Source organism: Nipponia nippon, unplaced genomic scaffold (genome assembly GCF_047370975.1).
Source record: "Nipponia nippon isolate SJK-2023a ecotype South Korea unplaced genomic scaffold, ASM4737097v1 scaffold_5, whole genome shotgun sequence".
Classification (NCBI taxonomy): domain Eukaryota; kingdom Metazoa; phylum Chordata; class Aves; order Pelecaniformes; family Threskiornithidae; genus Nipponia; species Nipponia nippon.
In genome coordinates, this window is record NW_028262369.1 from 4,135,606 (window position 1) to 4,157,849 (window position 22,244).

The window sequence follows — 22,244 nt, forward strand, 5'->3', positions numbered from 1 at the left end:
GCAAAGACTTTCAAATACTGTGAGCAGTAGTTTTTGTGTTCTAACTCGTTTGACTCCTTGCTCTCCCCAGGGGAAATGGAAGAGTTAGAAACCCTGTGGCTGACTGGTATTTGCCACAACGAGAAGAACGAAGTCATGAGCAGCCAGCTGGACATCGACAACATGGCAGGAGTGTTTTACATGCTTGCAGCAGCCATGGCACTCAGTTTAATAACCTTTGTCTGGGAGCACTTATTTTACTGGAAACTTAGATTCTGCTTCACTGGAGTCTGCTCAGATAGGCCGGGACTGTTGTTCTCAATCAGCAGGGTTGGTATTACTTTCCTTTTCCCCCTTCAGGCAACAGACAGAATACGCACTACCTCTCGAAAACATTATCTTTCCTTTTATTCCCACTTGGACATTTGAAATACATGTTAGAGCATCAGTGTGATGCTGTTGAGCGGCTTAGGATGTACTTGCACTCCATGGGAAGTCTTTCCTCCATTGGGTTATTCTAGGCTATGAATTATATGCCAGGATAATCAGTAATGAAATGCTGGAAACTAAGAGGGGAAATTTTGATGAAGAAATGGTGAGCTGCTCAGATACAGGAAACGGATTCATTTCCACAAAAAAAATCCAAACGAAATAAGCACTAAATTGATGACAGACATTAGCTCTGTTTTGTGTATTTCTTAAATAAGTGGATTTTAAGTGATAAAAATATATTGGAATACTTTTTATAAGCTTTTTTTGATACAAAACTTGAATAAACCATATGAGAAAAGGTCGAACACAAGTGTCCTTTGTGTTTGGTTAGACAGTAAGACAGGTTTTAATGATAACTTTACCAAACCCAAAGTAGATTTACATATATCCAAATAACTGATACTTGTAGTAAAATAAGGGAAGTATATGCTTGTTCTTATATTTTTGACAAATGAGTTGGGTTTTTTCTTTTTTTTTTTTTTTTTTTTAAAAACCACATAGTACTTTCATTAGGTAATTGACTTTGCTGGATTTTTTTTATATAGCTGAGGAGAATTGAAATGATACTAAAATGCCTAATTTCTTTAAAATGTGCTGAAATTACCCTGTTGAGTAAATTTAACTGTATTGGAACTCCATTAAAAATACTCTGCCCTACTCTGTTGGGGATTGTCTGGAAAAGCATATACACTTTAATGTCCACATTTTACATTTGAACTTTATACTTTTGGTCTTTTACATGTGAAATTCTCCTAACTGATGTGGGGGGAAAAAACGTACCTATTTCAAAGGCAAATTTCTGAGAATTACAAGTTCACAGGGTTGGAATGTCAATTGAGCTCACAGGAGTGACACAAGAGGTTGGAGTTAAAAGATGGACTTCATCCTTTTGCTTAAAATGAACTCAAATTCAGGCTTTAGAAAGAGACGGGATTTTTTTCATGTGTACTAGGATAGGATACAGAAAAGCTAAAATACCATGAGTAGAAACCTTTTTATTTCCATGAAAGTGAAGAGTACCTTAACCTCCAAGAAAAGAGCCTGACTACAGGCTTGTTTAGAGGGATCATTTAATCACTGGTTTAAAATAAAAGCGTTTCCTTTAGTGAAGGTTAGTTACATTTTGTGATGAGACTAGGGAACCTTTTGGGGTACCTCCTAATCTTGTTTTCTAGAGTAAGCATTGGAGGCTAACACAGACCATTGGTTTGTAAAATACTGGCAATTTTTCTCCTTTACAGGGCCGACAGATATGGCAGAAATTATTCTCCCATATCAATGTAAGGAAATGCTAAAGGACTAGATATGCACTTTTAATCTTTCCAGTCATGTTTAATTGTTCTTTATTGTTAATAAAAAATACAATGGAAGCATTTAAAATTTACACCTAGTGATTTAATTTGTTTTATATTACTCATATTACAGGGTATTTACAGCTGCATTCATGGAGTACACATTGAAGAAAAAAAGAAGTCTCCTGACTTTACTTTGACCAATTCCCAAACCAACATGTTAAAACTACTGCGAACAGCAAAAAATATGACCAATATCAATCCTTCAAGAATTAACTCCCCCAAAAGAACAGCTGATTTTATTCAGAGGGGTTCCTTGATTATGGATATGGTCATGGATAAGGGAAACTTGGTATTTTCTGATAACAGATCCTTTCAGACAAAGGACAACTTTTTTGGTGACAACATGAGTGAATTGCAGACGCTTCCTGGCAATCGACACAAGGACAATCTTAACAACTATGTTTTCCAAGGTCAGCATCCTCTCACGCTGAATGAGTCCAATCCAAATACAGTAGAGGTTGCAGTAACAGCAGAAACAAAAGTGAACTCCAGACCCAGGCAGCTTTGGAGAAAATCTGTTGAATCTTTACGTCAAGACTCCGTACGTCAGAGCCAAGGTTCCCAGAGAGAAAATGGGTCAGATGAAAACAGGCAGCTTTCAGTGAAAAGCCAAAGATACCTTCCTGAAGAGATTGTCCATTCAGATGTATCAGAGACATCGAGCCGAGCTACTTGCCATATGGAACCTGAAAACAACAACAAACATCACAAAACCAAGGACAATTTTAAAAAAAGGACAGTAGCATCAAAATACCCAAAAGACTGTAGTGAAGTGGAACTGACATATCTGAAAACCAAACAGAGCTCTCCACGGGATAAAATCTACACGATTGATGCTGACAAGGAGCCAGGATTCCGCTTGGACACACCTCAGTACGTCGAAAACATTGTCCTTCCAGAAACTATAGAGTTTCCTGATGTTTATCAAGATCACAATGACAACTACAGGAAAGCAGAACACGCTAACAGGACTCCCTTGCATAACGAAGACAGTCTTCCAAATAATGACCAGTATAAACTTTATGCAAAGCACTACACTTTAAAAGATAAAAATGCTTCCCTAGTTGACATGAACGATAGATACAGACAGAATTCCACCCACTGCAGGAGCTGTCTTTCCAATTTGCCCACTTATGCAGGACACTATTCAAGCAGATCTCCCTATAAATGCGACGCATGCTTGCGGATGGGGAACCTCTATGATATTGAAGAAGATCAGATGCTGCAGGATACAACGAACTTATCACTTCCTGAAGAAATATATGAGCATAGTTGGTCACAAAATAATGCTCTGCAATATCATAAAAAAAATAAGTTGAGGATTAGCAGGCAACATTCTTTTGATAATATCGCTGATAAGTCCAGGGAAATTGATATTGGAAGACCTTCTCGTAGTATAAGCTTGAAAGAAAGAGAGAAATTTCTACAAAGTAGTCCATATGCAAGCATGTTTAGCGTTCCCTCAAGCAAACTGTTGAGCAACAAGGCCTCACTTTTAACTCATGCTCTAGAGGACAGTAAGCGGAGCAAGTCCCTGTATCCTGTTCACTCAGATGATAATCCCTTTCTGCACTCGTATCGTGATGACCAGCACTTATCTCTTAGGCGAAGTCCAGCTGATCTTTATAAACATTCATTACCAACAAGAGGAAGAAATGATAATTATTTAAGGTCATCCATAAAGTCTACAGCATCATACTGTTCCAGGGGTGGTCGGATCCATAATAACATGTACATTTCAGAGCATGTTTTGCCTTACGTTGCAAATAGGAATAGCTTGTACTCAACTCCAAGGGTTTTAAATTCCTGTAGCAATAGACGTGTGTATAAGAAAATGCCTAGCATTGAATCAGATGTTTAAATTTTCCACGAACACTTTATCTATAGGGAAAAAATAGTTGCCACCATCTTAGAGGGAGAATTTATCCTTTAACAGTATCCTGCTATGGTAAATGATATGTAAACCTCTCCCTTTCCCAGTGTACTTTTGGACATGAATAGGTAAACTAGTATGCTCTTAACTATCCTTTTAAAATATGTCTTGTTGAAAAGGATAAAAAAATAGCCATTTATGTATGCTTTTTATATATAAATGGCAAGCTATACTGAAATAGCCCCAATATATGTTGGCAACTATGCTGTTTTGTATCTAATTATTTTACTATTTTGGTTATTCTAATTTATGTTGCTAAGTATCATTCAGTGTACTTTCGTCCTTAGAAATGTTTAACGATTTTCCAGTACTGGATAAGCAATATGGTATGCATGTAGTGTGACACAGACAAAAAGAATTAGGAATGCATTTGCACAGTTTCAAAAGTCAGACTCTAAAAGAGAACAGAAAGCTAGACTTTCAAAAAAATATTTTAACTTCATAATCATTTTCAAAGCCAAATTATAAAAAAGCCCCCGAACCCTAGGACCTTAACAGTGTGTTAGCACAAAATTAGCATGCTCATTCTAGACGGACAGAAAATAAATGGGAAGGCTGTAGGCCCAAACATGTGAACTGCTGTGTACCAAGAGGAAGCCCCATGGATATTGGTTAATGTTAATGTACAAATGCTTTTCTTATATTTCACATGCACTTACCATTACAAACTAAGGTCATTGAAAAGTCTGCAGTCATCTTGTCAGAAATTTCACAGCTGCCTAATCCAGAGTATATATTTTTAGATATCACTATATGGCACTTACTATGGAGCTGTGGACTTTATTAGTAACCTTGAGGCCTAATGTGTACCTAAGTTTGCATTTGCCCCTTACTGGTGATTACTCAGGGCTGTATAGTATTTATTTTATTCCTTCGCTTCCCAAACCAAATCCCAGCCCACTGTAGTTCTTTGTTCATAGTGTATTAGTGACATCTAATTAATTGTATGTTAATAGTATTAAAGCTGTTAATATAGTATCAAACACCGACAGCCATATGTTCAGTGTAAGTGGTGAGGAGCGCAATACCATTTATTTGCGTACACAGTGAAGGATTAACACCTTTTGGGAGTCTTCTTCCTTCCAGAATATTGTGCATATTTGTTGAACATCAGACCATTTTTTCTAACCTCTCCGATCAAGTCATAAATTGAATATATGCACACATAACTAAGGAAAAGTATCTTTATTATCGCTTACTGGTATACAAAGATATTCACGTAACAGGGATGCATTGCTGTATGACTTTTACTTCTAGTAAAGATCAATCAGATTATTTCACAAATAAAATGTCTGCTACACACCCTTCCTCACCCCCACTGGAAAAAACCCACCACTAGCTTTTAACCATAAGGGAGTGTGGAAGGGAAGAGAGGAAAGGAAGTCTTTCATGAGTAGAGTGCACAGCTGTAAATTTAATTTAAACTAAAGAAGTAAACATAAATGCTAATATATTTAAATACTGAAAGCATTCAACAGGTGGTGCTCTCCCATTCTCCTGCTACTCTGAGAACTGCTTTAGGTTTTTTGTGTAGAGGAAGTTTACCTTATGCAAGCGTTATTCCTTACATTTCACTGGAGAACAGTGAGCAGGCTAACCATTACCACTGTGAATTGGAAAATGTGAATATTACCCTAACTTTTCTCTAAACTGAAACTCTTTTCAATAGAGTCATGCCTGTCAGCTGTAATTGTAGGATCTGCATGCCAGAGGTACAGTATGCAAGTTGCTTAATTTGGAATAGCATACTGCAGAGCAGAGTTGCAAATGGGAGACAATATAAATGATATATAGGGACGGACAAAATATAACTTCTTGAATTCTGTTTACAGTTTTTTTATTGAACAGATTTAAGCTGACTTTAACGACCAAACAGTCCAGAATGAGTTCTTGGTATTTACAAATGTATTTGTATGTTCACCATGATGGTGAAGGATAATATTTTTGAAGGAATGAAATGAAATGTAAAGAGATTTGGACTTCCAAGTCCCTTTCTAGCTTCCAAAAATCTCAGTACACTTTATTATAAGTATGTTCAGAAAGCATATCTATGGGTATCTGTACACTGTCCAGAGTAAATATGTTTTGACTATTCTTTATTCACCATTTGGTCACAATTAGCGGCCCTGATTCACATGGTATGCTTTCTGGTTCCTCACTGGATGTAGTTTTTATAAACAGAAGATCCTTACCTGCTCTTAGAGAGATTCACATTTCTTAGGAATAGTTGTATGAGCTAAGCAGGGCTTGGGTGTTTATGGGCCCAACACTACTTTTCATGAACCAAAACCTTTTCCCAAAGACACAGGTATACTATTTGTCTTAGGTCTACAGGAAGGCAAATGCACTAAAGGCATAAATATTGTTGTAATGAGTTTAATAAAAATATTTTAGGCAAATTTTAATTTCCAATCCAAATCATAATATATTAAGTAAAATCCTAAGTATTTTGAACAACCTGGTGTGTTTCATTTTACCAAGTGAATCATAAAATTCAGTGGTGGCTCTTGCCTTTCACATCATCTTAAAGCTCTCAAAATATTTGCTGATTGCTCCAAGTCTTTTGTATTATCATCTCTATCTAACTAGACACACGTAATTCAGTATATAGACAAGTACTGTATGTGAAGTGGGAAAGAAAAATTCCCATTTACAACATTTTCTGAGTAAACTGTGGAGATCCAAATGTAAACATCCTAAACCCAGGTGGATTTATCCTTCTGTGAAGTGTACAAGCAAATTAGCTATAAAGAAATATATTGCACTGTTTGCTTTTTCGGATTTGAGCAGATTTCTGGTGACTGTAGAGATTTATTACTATTATTAGCTGTAAATATGCAATACAACCACCTCCCCTAAACCAAAACAAGTTAAAGAGACAGAGGGAAGACTTGATAATGTTGCACAGCAGTTCTTCACATGGAAATAAAAGATGCTGCCTTAAAGGAGAAAAAAAGAAAAACAAAGCACAGATACTGAAAGTAGAGGGAATAAGAATCTGCATGCATTTGTTGCTTTGATCTTGGCCTATAATACGAGTGAATAAAGGGGGAAGAAGAGACTAAAGTGTAGGGTTGTAGGCGAGTAGCTGGTGTGGTTGCGGATGTATACGTGTAAAGAAGAAGCAGCTGAGAAGTTGAAGAAAAATCTTCAACCGTAGAGCCACAAGCCACAGCTTGTGAGGCTCAGCCGTAGAGTGCGTGGAATTCTGAGTATTGCCTGAGCTTTGTTGATATATTTGCACTGACTTTCAATTCAACCGAGATCAAGACTTTCTGTATTTCCCTCTCTCTCACTCTAGCTGCTGCTATTCTTGAAGAGGAGAAAAGAATCTTCCTGCATAAGTGGCCATCCTTTCTGTACCTTTCTGGATGGTGCTGGTGACTTGTTACATTTTCCTGATTACAGCTCTAGCAGTTTGTTGGTCATTCCTATCACCAAGATTTCCCGTGACTCCAGCTGGAACTGAATCAGGCTGTAAATGATATGGGCCATTCTTGGTAGCATGTCCTGTAGTGTTACACTGCTCCTGGACGACAACTTTTATGGAGGCAGGATATTGAATTGCTGAGGAATGGAGTAGGTACATGGAGGTAAAAACAGCTACATAGACATACCTGCCTCTTGCTTTTTTCCTCTTTTAAAGACATTGTAGAATTTCTTCATGTTTTTGTCTTTCCCTTTTCACCACAGTAAATTTTCCTTTTTCCTTTCAAATGGATTTTGTGTTCTGCTTGTGTTCTTAGAGCAGTGTAGCCACCCACTAACTTAAACGCATGGAAATAAGATATTTTAATATAGAAGATAAAATTAAGGAGAATTAAGATTTTTTTGTATTTCTGGAAAATTTCATTTAATGTTTTTGCAGCTTTTGCTCCGAATTCATTATTCTGCTATCTAAGAAGCTTGGTTAGGAGAAAGAGTGCTGTGGACAAACAGAAACCAAATCACCGCCAGCTCACTGTGTTTTGGCAGCATCTCACAAATACATGTCTCTTTCTCTGTGATCTTTCAGGAACACTTAGGAGGTGAAATATGGCCCACAAGGGAAATCAGGAGTGTTGTGGGTTTGTTTTTTTTTTTTTCTTTTCCTGGTGAAAAGAAATCTTTTTACGTAGTTTTAGAGGAAGCAAAATCTAGAGCTGTGTGTGTGGCTTTGGGTTTCTGTGCTGGAAGGCTGAGCTCTTTCTGTTGCCAGTGGGGAGAGGGAGAGAGAGAGAAAGCTCCCTCCGGATGGTAATTCAGAGCACTGAAGGCTTGGAAGCAGTTATGTGTGTGGTGTGTCCTGAAAGATCTTACCTCTCTCTCTTGACCTTTTAGAAAATATTGGCTCCTAACTTAGACATCTCAGTTAGGTGGGCTTAGAAAAGTAATGATATATTTATCTCCAGCCTCAAAAATCTGCTAGTTAAATCTGCAAGTCAATACCGAGTCAAACCTTGCAGGTGCATATAGGTTCCTGTGCTTGTGCAAGTAGTTACTGAGGTAGCACCTGTCGTTTGGGGGCTTTGCGGTACTCCCAGCCCAGTCGGTATCATTGTTTTCTTTATACCATGGGACTATCCAGCATGAAATAAAAGTGTCAGAATCTGTTCCTTGTACAATAACGTGCTATTTTCATATTTCTGCAGTGTAGCGTATGCATCTTAGTGATGGGGAAGATTTTGGTACTATTCCTTCCCTTGCTGAGTTCATCAGCGTAGAACAGGAATTGAGGTACGAATCTAAGGGTCTCAGAGTCAGCTTGGATTTAGGAAGAATTCAAGAGGTGAATCTTTTTGTTGTTTTACATTGCATTTAAGATGTTTGGTATATAAAACCTAGTGAAAACAGATCTTTCAGGGCAAAATCCTCTCTTAGGTAATGTAGAGCAGTAACCATCCTGTGGCTTGGCCAGATTGTGTTAAGTGTTAATCATCACATCATGTGCTTCTTTCAAGATGGAGTGTCTTGCATTCCCTTGCTAAACTCCCTTTCCCAGCTCTAGTCCTATCTTAGCTCAGAAGTCCTTTTAAAGTAGTTATTTTTCCTGTATAGGGCAATCCGGTTTGCAATGTAAAAACAGTTTTCCGGTGATACATTTAAATTGTTTGTTTTACCAATGTTATTTTTTTAATCTAAACTTCCTTCCTATTGAGAGCTCAGCCTTCAAAGTATAACAGTGCTGAAGGAACTTCTAGAAAGAGCATAAAGGCATTTTAAAGTATGACTTTTATGATATGAGCCATTGCCCTACCCAAACTCGCCTGTACTGTCTTAATTAAATGTATTAGCCACATGTGAGTATTTACTGTCACGAGGAGGGAGCACAGTTGAATCACAGGTGTGTATTTATCTGTGGACATAAATGCAAGTACAGGCAGGTATATGGTATGATAGAGGAAAGGTTCAACCAGCTCTGGCTGGAGTCACCTGTGAAGCTGTGGTTAAGGTCAATGGGAGTAGCCTCAAGACCGTCCCGTCTCCTACATCGCTCTGCTCATGCAGACTCTTCTGTCTGATGTGCACATATTGTACATAGTGTAAAATTCTTGTTGATGCTCAGCTTTCATTGTGGAATTAATCCCATGTTCACCTTCATTACAGTGTAGCAGCGATGTTTGTGGGATGGAGAGGTGGTTGTTTATGTTTTCTGGTGTCTGTTGCCCTGTTAAATGGGAGCAGAAATCCTGCCTGGCTTCTCTCTGCTCTGCTGGGAAGGGTTACTGCACTCTGTAAATAAGCTCCTCATTTATTTCACCTCAGTCAAGCTTTTAATTTTTTTTTGCCCTGCTTCTCTTGAGCTCTGTACAGAGTATGATTTCTAAATATGTGCTCTTCCAATGTCCTGCAGCTTTGGAAGTCAGGATTACAAGGGTGCATCGCCCTGCAATGCAGTGAAAATGCACTGAGTTCTTCTCGCAGGTTCATGAGCTTTTTTGTTATATACTGCAGAATATATTTGCTGTGGTTGAAATTGTTTTTAAAATGAATGCCAGTCTAAACAGCTGTAAGAATCCACTGCTGATTTTGTGATGATTTTGTCATATCTATAATTTAAGAACCAGAAATTGTATAAGTAAAATTAAGTTACCTCACTATTTACCAGGTTTTTGTTGTTTTGCACTTAAATGACACTTTTTACTCCTTTTGCTGAATTCTTTACCTGTATTGAAAACAATGCTAAATTAGTAGAGAATATAACCATGCTGTAACGTTGTCATGCAATACCTTTATTAGTAGATAACCACACTAAATATAGTATTACATATTTAAAAGAGAGATGGTTTTGACTCTCCAACTCTTAAAAAGTAGTGGTGATAAGCAGTTATATTCCTAGATGTTTTGTCCTTTCCCTTTTGTATTAGTATTTGTTTTCACTAATATATTTCAAAAATTATATTCCTATGTGCACGTTATAAAACTGTGAAAAGAAATACCAGTAAATATTGTGATACTTATTCAGTGCACTGTAAAGTTCCAAGTGAGACGATACTTTGCTTGGGAATTGATGAAGGTTTCCTCACTTCTCATAAATGGTACTAAGCTTTAACGTGGGCAAATGGTAATATTTACAGTGACATGAAATTTTAAGGGAGAATGTCTTGTTTTGCACTTCTAGTACTATTAGAAGAAATGATATGTTTTTCTCAGCAAATGCATTATGAGAATATGTTCTTTTTAATTCGTTCTGTGCATTGCAGTACATAAGAATAGCCATTTTGAAGAGATTTGTGTTACATCATTGCTACAGGATTCTTTAGTCTGACAATTTTTTATCGAGCCCGTTTAATAATGGTGTTTAATGGCAAAAACCTTTTGGAAATATATTTTGGCTTCTGTTTCACATCGCAAACCCTCATTTGGACTCATAGTGATGCAGTCGAAGGCCCTCTCGAGCTTGCTGTGCCTTCCCGGGCTACTGGGGAAGGATCCCTTTCTTGTTCACTGTGGGGACAAGATCAGAGGAGTCAAGAAAAATTTTGGAGGATGTGTTGTGCAACATTTGAAGTGTAAATGATCTTCAAAAGTGAAAAAAAAATTAAATTGGAGGTTCACAGTTATCCACACTAGCGGGTGGTCTGTGACAGGCTGCGGGGTGCCTGGTCTCTGGAGGAAATCATAATTTTTAACTAAAGTGATTTGAATTCTACTTAAGTTTCTGAAAGTCACTGAAAAACCGGGAGGTTTCTTTTTTTTTAAAGCCAAAGTCTTTATGTTGTCATATGAGGTTTCACAGGAAAATGGGCCAAAGAATACAATTAAATATGCAAAAGGTTAATCCTATGGAAAAGGGTATCCTGTCATCTTGATATGCACAAGCATATTAATGGTAATAGGAACAATGTGTGTAATTTTCCTGTATATTGCTATGTAGGTTGCACTATTTTGAATGATACAAGCCTGATATTTTAATTACCAAATACCATAAGAAGCTGTTTATTAATAGTTTAAACTTGTTAACCTAAATATATATACAGTATACACACGTGTGAGTGCATACACTTTCCAACCTAGTCATGTGTGAGTAATCTCCCAAAGCCGTGGGACACATTTCAGCAGTGCTTTATTTAAAGTGATTCTCTGCTCTCTTTTCCAAACCTCCTAAATCCACAAATCCTCTAGCAGCATTTACTGTAGTGTTTGATACCTATTACAGAAGAGGCTAAAGGACTTGCTGGGTTCAGGATTGCATTGTGCTAGGACACGTGAAAACACGTCAGAGGAGAGTTCCTGTCCGAAAGAGCTGGAAATGATGCTCACTGTAAATAACAAAGCCATAGGAAAAGGATGTCTTCTCTGTTTTGAAAATTCATGGCCAGAGAGGGTCTATGGGCCTGGTGACTGACTTTAAAATCCTGTGTCAGCTTACGTGATCCACACCTGGTCATTAAACCTGTTACTTAAGGGAGCTGAGGAAGGATACCTAAAGAACAGAAATTCCCGGGAAGGATCAGCTGGTGTGTGTACCAGTGGCCGCCCATGTGTTCTTCCATGCAGACGTTTTCAAAATCAGTTTTGCACACAGAGGCGGTATTTAGCACTGGTGCTTAAGTCAGGATCACTTTTCTCAACGCACAGGCTTTTGAGCTTGCTATTATTGACGATGTGAAGATTTTGACCAAGAGATGATTGTGGTATTTGGCTTCTTTTCTAAATTTACAGTGCTCTAACAAAACCTTATGACAAAAAATACCTTGGAATCATTTTGTTTGAAGTAATTCCTGAGCTTTTTTTCAAAGGGAGAGTTGAATAGTTTTTAATTTTTCCACCTTAACTCAGAAACAGAAAATTCGCTAGGGTCAAATTTTGTCTACAGTTCATTGCAAGTGTGTCTTGGAGAAGAACTTGGTTCCAAGTCCTTTGTCTGCAAGAAGAAAATTTGTCGTTAGCTCATTTTTACCTGGCCTAGGTCTGGGTTCCAAACTTAGGCAAAACACCTTTTGACTTACATAGGGATGTGTGTGTGAGTGACGGGAGAGCAGATCCTTAATGCAGTTCATGCTGAGAATGAAAAAAACCAAAACCAAACCTCATGTTGCAAAGGTATGGAAGTTGCATCATGTGAAATTGTGAGCAGCTAGGAAGGGAACTAGTGCAATTTTCATAAGAACTGTTTACAGTTTATATTTTATATCAGCTATAATATTTTGAAATAGTGTTATTCATTTCAGAACGTCCATTTTGCACTGATGAAGAACAGCTTGATCTCTCTGTCTTCACACCTCACACCCACATGCACATGCACAGTATATCTTGTGTCTTCCCTGTTGAAACCAGAAGGTACAAACAGAAGTCATTAATGTGTTAGGCAAACTCCTACCTGATTCTTAACTAAGTATGCTATTTTTATGCAAAATTTGCATCCATACGTTTCAGGTTCTCTCAGAAGCACTTCACCTGTGAGTTAATAATGTTAATTTTAATTCATCGGATTCAAATTTACAATAAACCTGAAGGGCATTTCATGCTTCCTTTCGTCCTGTTTAACGATTTTTGCTGGCTTAGATGAAACACTAATATTTCTGTGCTGCTAAACAAAAACCACCAGAAATATTTTAAAATCTCAAATTACACTTTTAAAAACATTTTTACCTGTTTACTTGAATAATGTAAATTTAATGTATTGTCCTGATTAGTCTTCGTATACATACATGTATATATAAAAGCTATATATAAGCTTTATATATATGTATATGTATAAAATTTGGGGGGAGAATGAAGGGTAAGACAAAAATTCAGTATTGTGAGAAAGGTTCTACAACCATTTATTAACAGTTTCAAGTAATGTATTGCTATTTTGAGTTTGATTAGAAGTTATTTGCAGTTGAACTCTGAAAAATGAGATGTAACTGAAAATTAGTTTTGGATCTTCAGTTGTCATCCTAAGACCTGTTTAGTTTCATTTGTATCTTGAGAAAATAAGAATTCACAATATTAACTTAGGATTTTGCTCAGAAAGAGAATTAGTTATTAGTACAGTTGGAAGAGTCTTCTTGTTCTGATGGGGGAAAAAACTCCAAGTGTATTAATTCGTACTGGTTCCACGGAGAACTAATCTACATTGCAGTAGAAGAAATTTGCATTCCATAAATAACATCTTACCAGAAATCTTGGAACCATTTGATTCCATACACAGTAAATTAAAAAGCCTATCACTTCTGTTATTTACTAGTGCAATTTACTGTAACACTTCAAGGGTGTAATATTTCAAATCAAAGGGTAAGTCATAAATTTCCAATTGCTAGCAAAGAATAGTAGAGGTTTGGAGACCTCTTAACAGCTGGGGAAATAAATCAGGATGTTAGAGCAGAAATGAAAGAATATTGGTGAAATGGAATCAAGCATAAAATAATTAATTTTTAAGAGAATCCAGAATTTCATTATAAAATTCGTAGTCTAATGGATTCTTCAAAAGAAAGGGTTTGGGGAAAAGGAGAATAATTAAAACCTAGTTTTGACATTCCAATTATTGCCTGTTTTATTAGATAGGTTTAGCAAACTGAAATGAATTTTAACACATAAGTGTCTGTACACACACAGTTTTAAATGTCGTGTTACAGAGCTCTGCATACACCCGGCTGCCCCTGCACCCATCTGTCCCTGCCCTTGGGATCCCGGTGGCAGTTGCATCTCCCCAACAGCACACATGGCAGCTTGAGGGAGCTGGGAGTCACGCACTTCTCTCCCGCGTTACGCATACCGTCTCACAGCAGTTCACCCCGACCATATTTTAACCCAGTGCATGACTGAGTGCTAATACTGTATAAATATTTTGAAACATATCTAAAAAAAAAAATGTTTGCTTCAAACTTTTTACGATAGAGAAATATATAATTATTATGGTTGTCTTACAAATTGTATTGTGTTCTTCATTTTTGTTAAATATGTAGAAAAACATTAAGGGAATGGGGGACTCGAATGTCTGTGTGTACCGAAATGTATATAACTATTTGGGGAAAACACATGTGCCAAGTAAAACATGATGTAAAAATTGTAAATATATGAAAAATTCATTTTTCTAATAAAGATAATTTCTGCCAATTGATATGAAAATGAACAATGGTATCATTCTTGTCTGTCTTCCTTGTTAAATGGTACAAGATGAAGCATCATCTATGAATAAGGCTTACCTTTGGTTTTTTGTTAGTAGTTGATTTGATTTGAAAGGTGTTAACAGCCACATGTTTTGAGCCATCCTTTGCTGTTAGAAATTATCTAAAGGTGAAGACGCCTGAAGCTAAAGCTGACAGTATATGCTTGATGTTCCCAGTTTAATTTAATTCATGAAAAGGACAGAGACAATTAACTTATGAAAAATTCATCCAGTGTGAGAAGTCTGCTTTGAGTGATGTTCCCTCAACAGCGGGAGTGGTAGGAGCGAAGTTAAGGATGGCCCATTAACCTGTGGCACCATTTTCCCCTATTCTGAAGTACATCAGATGCACAAAACACGGTGGGCCTGCATGAAGAGATGGTCTCGGCTGCAGAAATGCAGGAGCTCTTTGGGCCACTGTGGAGGCAGCATCCAGGCCAAGGAGGAGGAGTTGTCCTGCCCAGCACGACGCCGTCCCTGGGAAGAGCCGGAGAGCTGGGGGTGCGGAGTGCTCCTGGCGTGGCAGCACTCTCGGAGGTCTGTCAGGTGAGGATGGGGGACAGCAAACCAGGGGGTGAGAAAATGGCAGAGATGTGACACATCTTCTGTGACTTTGATATCAGTAAGCTTGTTTAATGTTATGGTTAATCAAGACTTAAATCAAAATAGAGGTTTTAGTAGAGCAATCAAAATCTTTTCTAAGATTTGACCACTTGTCTGGCCAGGGGAGCTAGCAGAGCAAGGTTCGCACGGCGCTCCTAAGTGGTTCTGCAGGACCCCCTCTCATCAGCTAATGAAAGCCTTCCTTTATTCCACAAAATGGGCATAAACAAACCCTCGGCAATTAGGATAATGTTCTTCGAGGCAGTGGGATGAAAGTCATTATATAAATCCACAGCATTGTTTTGATAGATGTGCTCCGTGTTGAATATAAAAATAACAGACAGGAGGTGAATGGTTGCTCACAGTTGTCTCACAGCCGAACAGTCCCATTTACTTTTCCCATGATAAACGTGACTGCACAGATAATACCAGAGATATAAAACTGGAATTCTGTCCTTAATGAGGTTTTTAATGAGTAAAGACTGCTGGGCTTACTGTCCTCTGCTAGAAAGCCATTTTAAAGGGACCCCATTCTATTTTTATCTAAACATCCCCATTTCATGAAATATAATGGAGTGTGCCCAGGTTATTGAACCTTTATGTGATCTGGAATCTTCATGCAATGGACAGGCTAATCTGTTCTGCGCAATAACGCACGGTGACCTGAATGGCTTTGGTTCACCTGCAGTGATGACCACCAAAGGCCAACTCAAGTCCTTCAGTCACGTAAAAGAAACAGGAGTCTCTGTAGGAAATGGGTGATGGAGGAAACAGCCCATGTGGTTCTGATCTGGGAACACCATTTTGACTCCTGGCTGAAGATCTGGGCTGGTGTTTGTAGCCAGGCTGCTCTTCCCAGCGCTGCCTGCCAGCGTAGCTGATTTCTTTCTGTGCGTCTATGAGTCATCTCAGCGTCAGCTTTGATTCCCTTTGGGAACTGGTTCAAAGATAGTCGTATTCTCCCAGATCGTCCTTTTGAGTCTTTGCTGATGTGTCTAGGGCAGCTATCAGTCCTCTAAGACTTTGCTTACTAAAAAAAACAAAATAAAATTTAAGTGGTGACTGGGGAACAGAAGCTTTTTAGGTCTGACATATTGTGCATAGCACTGCCAGCAGTGTTCATAGCAAACTGAGCAATTCACCCGGTATGAACACAAGTGTCTTCCTGTAATTTGGATGCAAAAACACCTGTTTTGAGGCCAACTGCTGAAGTCTGCTCGTCTCTATATACAGAACACCATCCGCCACTTGTTGTGGTGAGTTTTTCCCATTGATCACACGAGCCACGTGCCTCTCTGCTTCTTCCAACAGTTTATAAACAGCATTAGCTCCTCCTTGCACGCTTGTTGCAACACAAAACCAAACCGTGGCTTCCACAAACTGCATTGGATCTATCGTGTGATCCTCTGCCCTGCCGTTCTCCCACTTGGCAGTCCACTTCAGCAGGCATCTCCCCATGTACAGCACAGCTCGTAACTGGGTCCTGCTTTCCATGAAGAAAGAAAGTTCCACACGCTGAAGGTCTCTGCATTGATTTCTATATTTTCTTTCTAGAAGTTCCCCACAAAGCTTTCTGTGGGGGTAATTTATTGACTATTTATTTGTTTATTTGCCACTAGTTAGCTTACAGAGAACGATCATTACAGAGGTTGACTGCATTCTGTTCAAATCAGTATGCTCAAATCTTACTTATTAAAAATAATCTATATTTATAATGTAAGCAATGATCGTTGCTTAACTGTGGCAATAACAATTTTAATGCTCTGAAGTTTCTTAGCATTGCAGTAGGCAACAGCGGTGGTAATATAGAAGATAATAATGATTAACATTGTTTACACAAGGTTACTGCAAGGTCAAAGACATTTTCCAGTGGTCTCCATGTAGCTCCAGGTGTAATTTAACAGCAATAATCGTTAAAATCCCCTTTGTGCTGCAAAAGCACAAGGTCTGTTGTTTTCTTTCTCTTCTTTTTAGAGTGGACCTTAGCCTGCTAGTTAGAGGTGACACATCTGGCAAGATCATTGAACATTTTCAAAGACCACGTATGCAACATACTGGCAGTCAGGCCAGTAACAGTTCATACTGCATGTAAAGCGCCATGAAAGATACAAAGAGCAGAAAATCTGAGCACAGGACTCTAGAGAGAAGCAGCACAATATTAACCAGGTTTGAAAGTCTAAGACCTTCTCGTTATAGAATTGTGTAGTTCCACCAATTACTTTGGGGACTGATGATGGAGAGGTCTGATGAGCGCCTCAGAGGCTTGGTTATGAGCAGCTCTCTCCCTCCATCCTGCACAGGGAAAAGCAAATCAAGCAGGAACCATAATAGGCATTTCTCTATGCTCAAGGGAAAACAGAGACTTTGGACAGGTTTTACTCCCAGTTTCCAAGACGGTATATTTTTGTCAGTTGAGAGGTTTGCCAAATGAAGAAAAAGCTTCTGCAGAGGTGCCACAATGTCACAGTGCTGATTTTACCTCCTCTTTCCCAGCAAGAGTAATATGGCAAATTGTCTAATTCTCCTGGTAGCCAAAATGCCTCCGAGTTCCTTTACTGCAGTTACAAAAGAAGAACCATTTGTGTACCTTGGAGAGGATAAAAGTGGTAGGAATGAGGATGACTAGAATAACTTTAATTTTCCTCTGAGAACAAAACTGCTGTTGCACTGATTTAGCCACAGTGAGTGTTTCCTAATATGGGCTTCGAAAACTGCAGCGCGTGTTAATTCCTGTTACCCTTTTTATTTTATACATAAATGTGTGTGAAGAGCTTATGTTTAAAAATAGGGGTGGGGATGATGCTGAGAGGTTTTGCTATGGAAGAAACTTTCAAGTAGGACTAGACAACTCTAAGCATCCTGCAAAAAATTGTGCAAACCTCTGTGAACGTGCCTCTCACCTGCAAGAACAGCTCACACTAAGTCTTAACCAACCAAGAAAATAATTTATTAAACTCTTTAATGAAAAATCAGATCTCAAATTGTTACACCATTTAGGTGTTTTCCCTAAATAGAAATGCTGGAATGATTTCTGGAAGATAATCAGGTCCTGTTTTGCTCAGCTTTAAATCCGCCGCTGTTCCTTTCCACGGACGCACTATTATCTTAGCAAATGGGGGCACCCAGTGTGACCTTAACTATATTTGTACTTCTGTTTGCTTTCACATATCTCTTCCCTGAACAAAACAGCTCTGATATTATCACCTTCCTTCTTATTTCCCATTCTCTCTGTCTACTCCGGACAGTTTTCTCCATTTCTGTCCCTGCTAGAACATCATGGAAGTATGAGCTGCACCTTGAACCAGACCTGCATGGTCAGCACATTTCCATGTGTTAGTTAAAAGCATTGTAATCTCCATGTTCTTTTCTATTTCTGTCTCTACAAAAAATAACATTTCATTTATTTCTGCACTGCCACTCTGCAATGAGAAGATGATTTCAGTATTCAGAGCATAATGACATCCATAACCTTTTTTTTTTTCAGATGTTATTTCTGCACTCAAAACATTTGGATAGCTTAAATTATTTCTCCTTCTGTATATTTATTTTCTGGCATTTCGAAACACTAACACAGTTTTTCCTTAATATTTGATCCTGATAGGTCATTTTAGATCTCCTTCAAATCAATCTAGCTTGGAATAGCAAAGAAATGACAAGTTATCTACAGACCAGTGCTGGGGCTAGGAGCTGTGTGTTTTAAGGGATGCCGGATAGATTTAGATACTTTCATGGCCTGAATGCCTATGTGCTGTGGTATTGCATTCCATGTGCTGAGGACTTTCTGAGTTAATATTCAGCATAAAAAAAAGATGGATTATGTAATGTGATGTACTGGGTTAGACCACTAAAGGCTTTGAAGTCAGAGAACGAGAAACCTACAGTTTAGGTTATCAAGAAAGGTATCAAATATTGATGCCTTGAGAAAATGGCACACATCTTCAATTCTTTCACACGGCAGTCGGAAAAAATCTCAAGTTTGCTTCTGTGGGAGCTGTATGCAGGTAGCAGAACCAGTCTTATAGGGAGAAATTGAGTCAATGGCAAAACTAGCCCTATTTGATCATGGTGTTTTTACGTATTTCTCAGAGCAGTGGGTGGGCGGATTGGAGTGTGTACGAACCAGAGTTGCCAGCTCACTGCTCACATCGGTGTATTCCCCAGCTGGTTCTGCATACTTCTGTATGTAATCCTCTCCAATGTCAGAGGATTTGCTGATTTTAGCAGCAACATAGACACTTATTTGCTGATTTTAGCACAATTATATGAATGATTTTTAGGCGGACAGATGGGTCAGGGGTCGGCAAGGCCAGAGAAATGTTGCCTGTGTGTCAAACAGACCTTGATAGCACCAGGTGCCAGGGATAGCTGGCCAGTTTGTATGCTGCTAATATGTCCTGGATGAAGATATAAAATCTTGCGCTTGCCTGACAGTAGGATTTTATGAAAGTCCTGCTTTATTTTTTGGTTGGGAGCAAAACAGGTTGCTGGACTGGGAGTCTCAAAGACTGGTTTCTAATGCTGGCCCTGGCATTCCCATGTCATGGGATCTTGTGAGTCACTTCACCTCTTCAGTTTGTAAGTAAGGTCTTTGCTGGAGTTAATGTCTCTTGCCGCTTTCTCATATGGAGGAGACACTAAAGTAAGAAGCTCCCAGTCTTGCCAGAGGCCAATTGGCTTTGCAGCAATAAAATAGTTAAAAATTCTCAAATACTCATTTTTCTCCTACCTTGAAGGCTATTGGCATAACTTCACCGTATCTGACCATTTGTCAGCAGAAGCCTAACATACAGAGAGGTGTAATGAAGCAGAGTACATCTCTGGAGCCACCAACATTTAGGATGAAATATAACAACAATGATAAAACTCCAAATTGGTCTCATTCCACAACTACCTGCAAGACAAACTGCAAATCATCGACAGGACTGACACCGTGTTGCCCTTCATACTGACGAGACGTGTTTGCAGTGCGAGCACACGGAGGAAGAACAATTTTTAAAGCTGCAGACCTGAAACTAAGAGCAACACATGGAGAACGCTCATCTTGTTGACCTTTGTTGGACTGTTTGTTCTGCTCTTTTACACAGAAACTTCGTTTTATGTTATGTTGCTAGATCATCTTTGTTTGAAGACAAAGTTATGTTACTAGATCATCTTTGTTTAAAGACTTTTCCACATGATATTTTCAGTGGACCACACTTGTGACATTTGCTGTGCATTAGACCCTTGTGAACTCATTGAAGCGTCCTCAGGAACCTCAGGGTTCCTTTTTTGGCTTCATTTTTCACTGGTTTTGCTGGCTGGTTGGTTGTGTACAGTGCAGACCAGCTGTCCTGAACGTTATCACTCTATCCTCCTTACAAGGGGCACAAAGGAAAAGCCCTTTGGAGGAAACAAAATTGTTTCCCCCCATCTTAAGAGCTTCAGCATGAGAAAAATTACTGTAAAAGAGGACTTAATGAGAGAATTTGAGCTAACTATAACAAGAGGCATCCAAATATTTTTTTAATTAGATAGGTTATAAAAAGAAAAGTCCTGTAATAATGGTTTCAGATATTTAATCAGAAGACTTGATTCATATTCCAAAAACGATCATTGTGCCAGAGTTACATCTTCATTAAGGGCCTGCATTTTAATGGTCCACCAATCAAACTAAAGATCATCTCTTTGTGGACATAAGACAGCGACAGTCTTATTTTAATATTGCAATATGTCTTTTAATTGCCTTCACTGCACAGCCTGTGCCAAAAATCCCAATGCATCTTTTCATGGAGCCCTTTGTTGAACTGGCAGGTGAGAGGGAGGAGCAGGAGGAATGGGTGTCACTGGGTAACTCAATAGGTTGGCACAAGCTGTCCATCCACTGGTAGAAAATAGAGTATTGAATGGCTGTTTCAAAGAAAAAAAAAAAATCCCTAGCAGAATCTCTGATTCGGGAGTACTGAAACTGTGAGTAAGAAGTTGTAGTTGTTACTGAGACTCGTTTCCCAGTGCAGAAAGAGCGTGGCAGTGCTGGGGACAGGATGGAGCGGCTACACGGTGGTTGCTACTAGTGTAGAATCTAACCTGGCAGCGCCCCACTCAAATTTCTCAGTTAAATGAGGAAAATAGTCAGTATTCAGCCCCTACAGCTAGCAGAAGAAAACCCTCCTTGCACTGATAAATACTTCCAACTGCTGAATAAAAATATTGTATTTTGAATAAGAGATGCTGCACAACATATTATACAATAGCAATACTGCTTTAGGGTCTGAATACTGGGAGGTGTCGTCCTGCTGTGCACCGTGTAATTCAATAGTGTTGCTGTCTGATTCAGATGGATCTTCTGAGTGTGAGCGAGCCAATTTTCTGTTCTCTGATATGCTGGTGTAAGTGTTACACTTCCCAAAATTGATATAATGCCCCCAAATATTTGGATGAATTATTTGAATTCTTGTATTTATTTACATTTTGATTGCTACAGATGGAATAAAGTCTCTACTTTGAAGTTTTATTACATTAATGAAGCTAGTTTAGTGCAGCCTAACTAATTTTGGAAATTTTCTTCAACCTTTTCAGCTCTGTGAAAGATAATTTCAGGTAAAATATGATGAGGCCTGAGTACGTTGTTTCAACACACGACACCCTGCTGTCCTCAGATGCATAGAGGGGAAGAAAAAGACACGTGGAAAATTTCTTAGTCAGCAAGAAGTTTAGCTCTCAATAACATTAAGTGTTTTCCTTTTGAAGAACCAAGTTTTCAGAGTAAATAACACTTAATTTTTCTTTCAGTTCTTTTTTTTTTTTCATTTCCCCCAGTGCCCTTTCTCCTGTGATACCTTACCTCCTCCTGAGAATATGCACTGTGATGTATCCTGACAGACAGAGACAGCATCATAGGATTTTTAGGAGCTGTACATATGCAGTGGACTCTGGCAACGTTGTCTTCAGGTATGCCGTGGCCCTTTAAATGATTTGGAAATGTTGGCACCTGCCTTCAAATACGTATTTCTTCTATGCTAAATCTCCAACAACAGCTAAGGAAATGAGGACCTGGTGCGTGGGGGTGGCAGGACCACCTCGGGGTTTGTCCACAGGTGACGTGACACTAAATTTCAGCCTTGTGAGAGGGGACGCGCGCTCTCACTTGTGTTTGTCTTGTTGGCATCAGGTTTGTCCTAGTTTCGGCGGAGCGTCAGAGGGATCGGTTTCTATCATCAGCCATCCTTGATGTTATGTCCTTTCATACCTGTGAGAGAGCCTGTCTACGCAGGTGCCGGTGCAGAAATACATCAGTTAAGCTGTGAACAATGAACTACTTTCTTTCTTT

The 22,244-nt window shown here is 38.7% G+C and overlaps 1 protein-coding gene across 3 annotated transcripts in view; it reads left to right on the forward strand.

Annotated features, from left to right (window-relative positions):
• GRIN2A (glutamate ionotropic receptor NMDA type subunit 2A) overlaps nt 1–9,489 on the forward strand; it is a 195,232-nt gene extending 185,743 nt beyond the window's left edge. Inside the window, exons 13-15 of one of the 3 annotated variants that reach the window (XM_087732433.1) lie at nt 71–309; nt 1,897–3,557; nt 7,061–9,489. In XM_087732433.1, coding sequence (XP_087588559.1) covers nt 71–309; nt 1,897–3,557; nt 7,061–7,076 — 1,916 coding nt within the window. In that variant the 3' untranslated portion in view covers nt 7,077–9,489. Of the gene's footprint in view, nt 1–70; nt 310–1,896 lie in introns of all 3 variants that reach the window. The other 2 variants (XM_087732434.1, XM_087732432.1) reach the window with 2 other exon arrangements.
• Nucleotides 9,490–22,244: the final 12,755 nt, after the last annotated feature.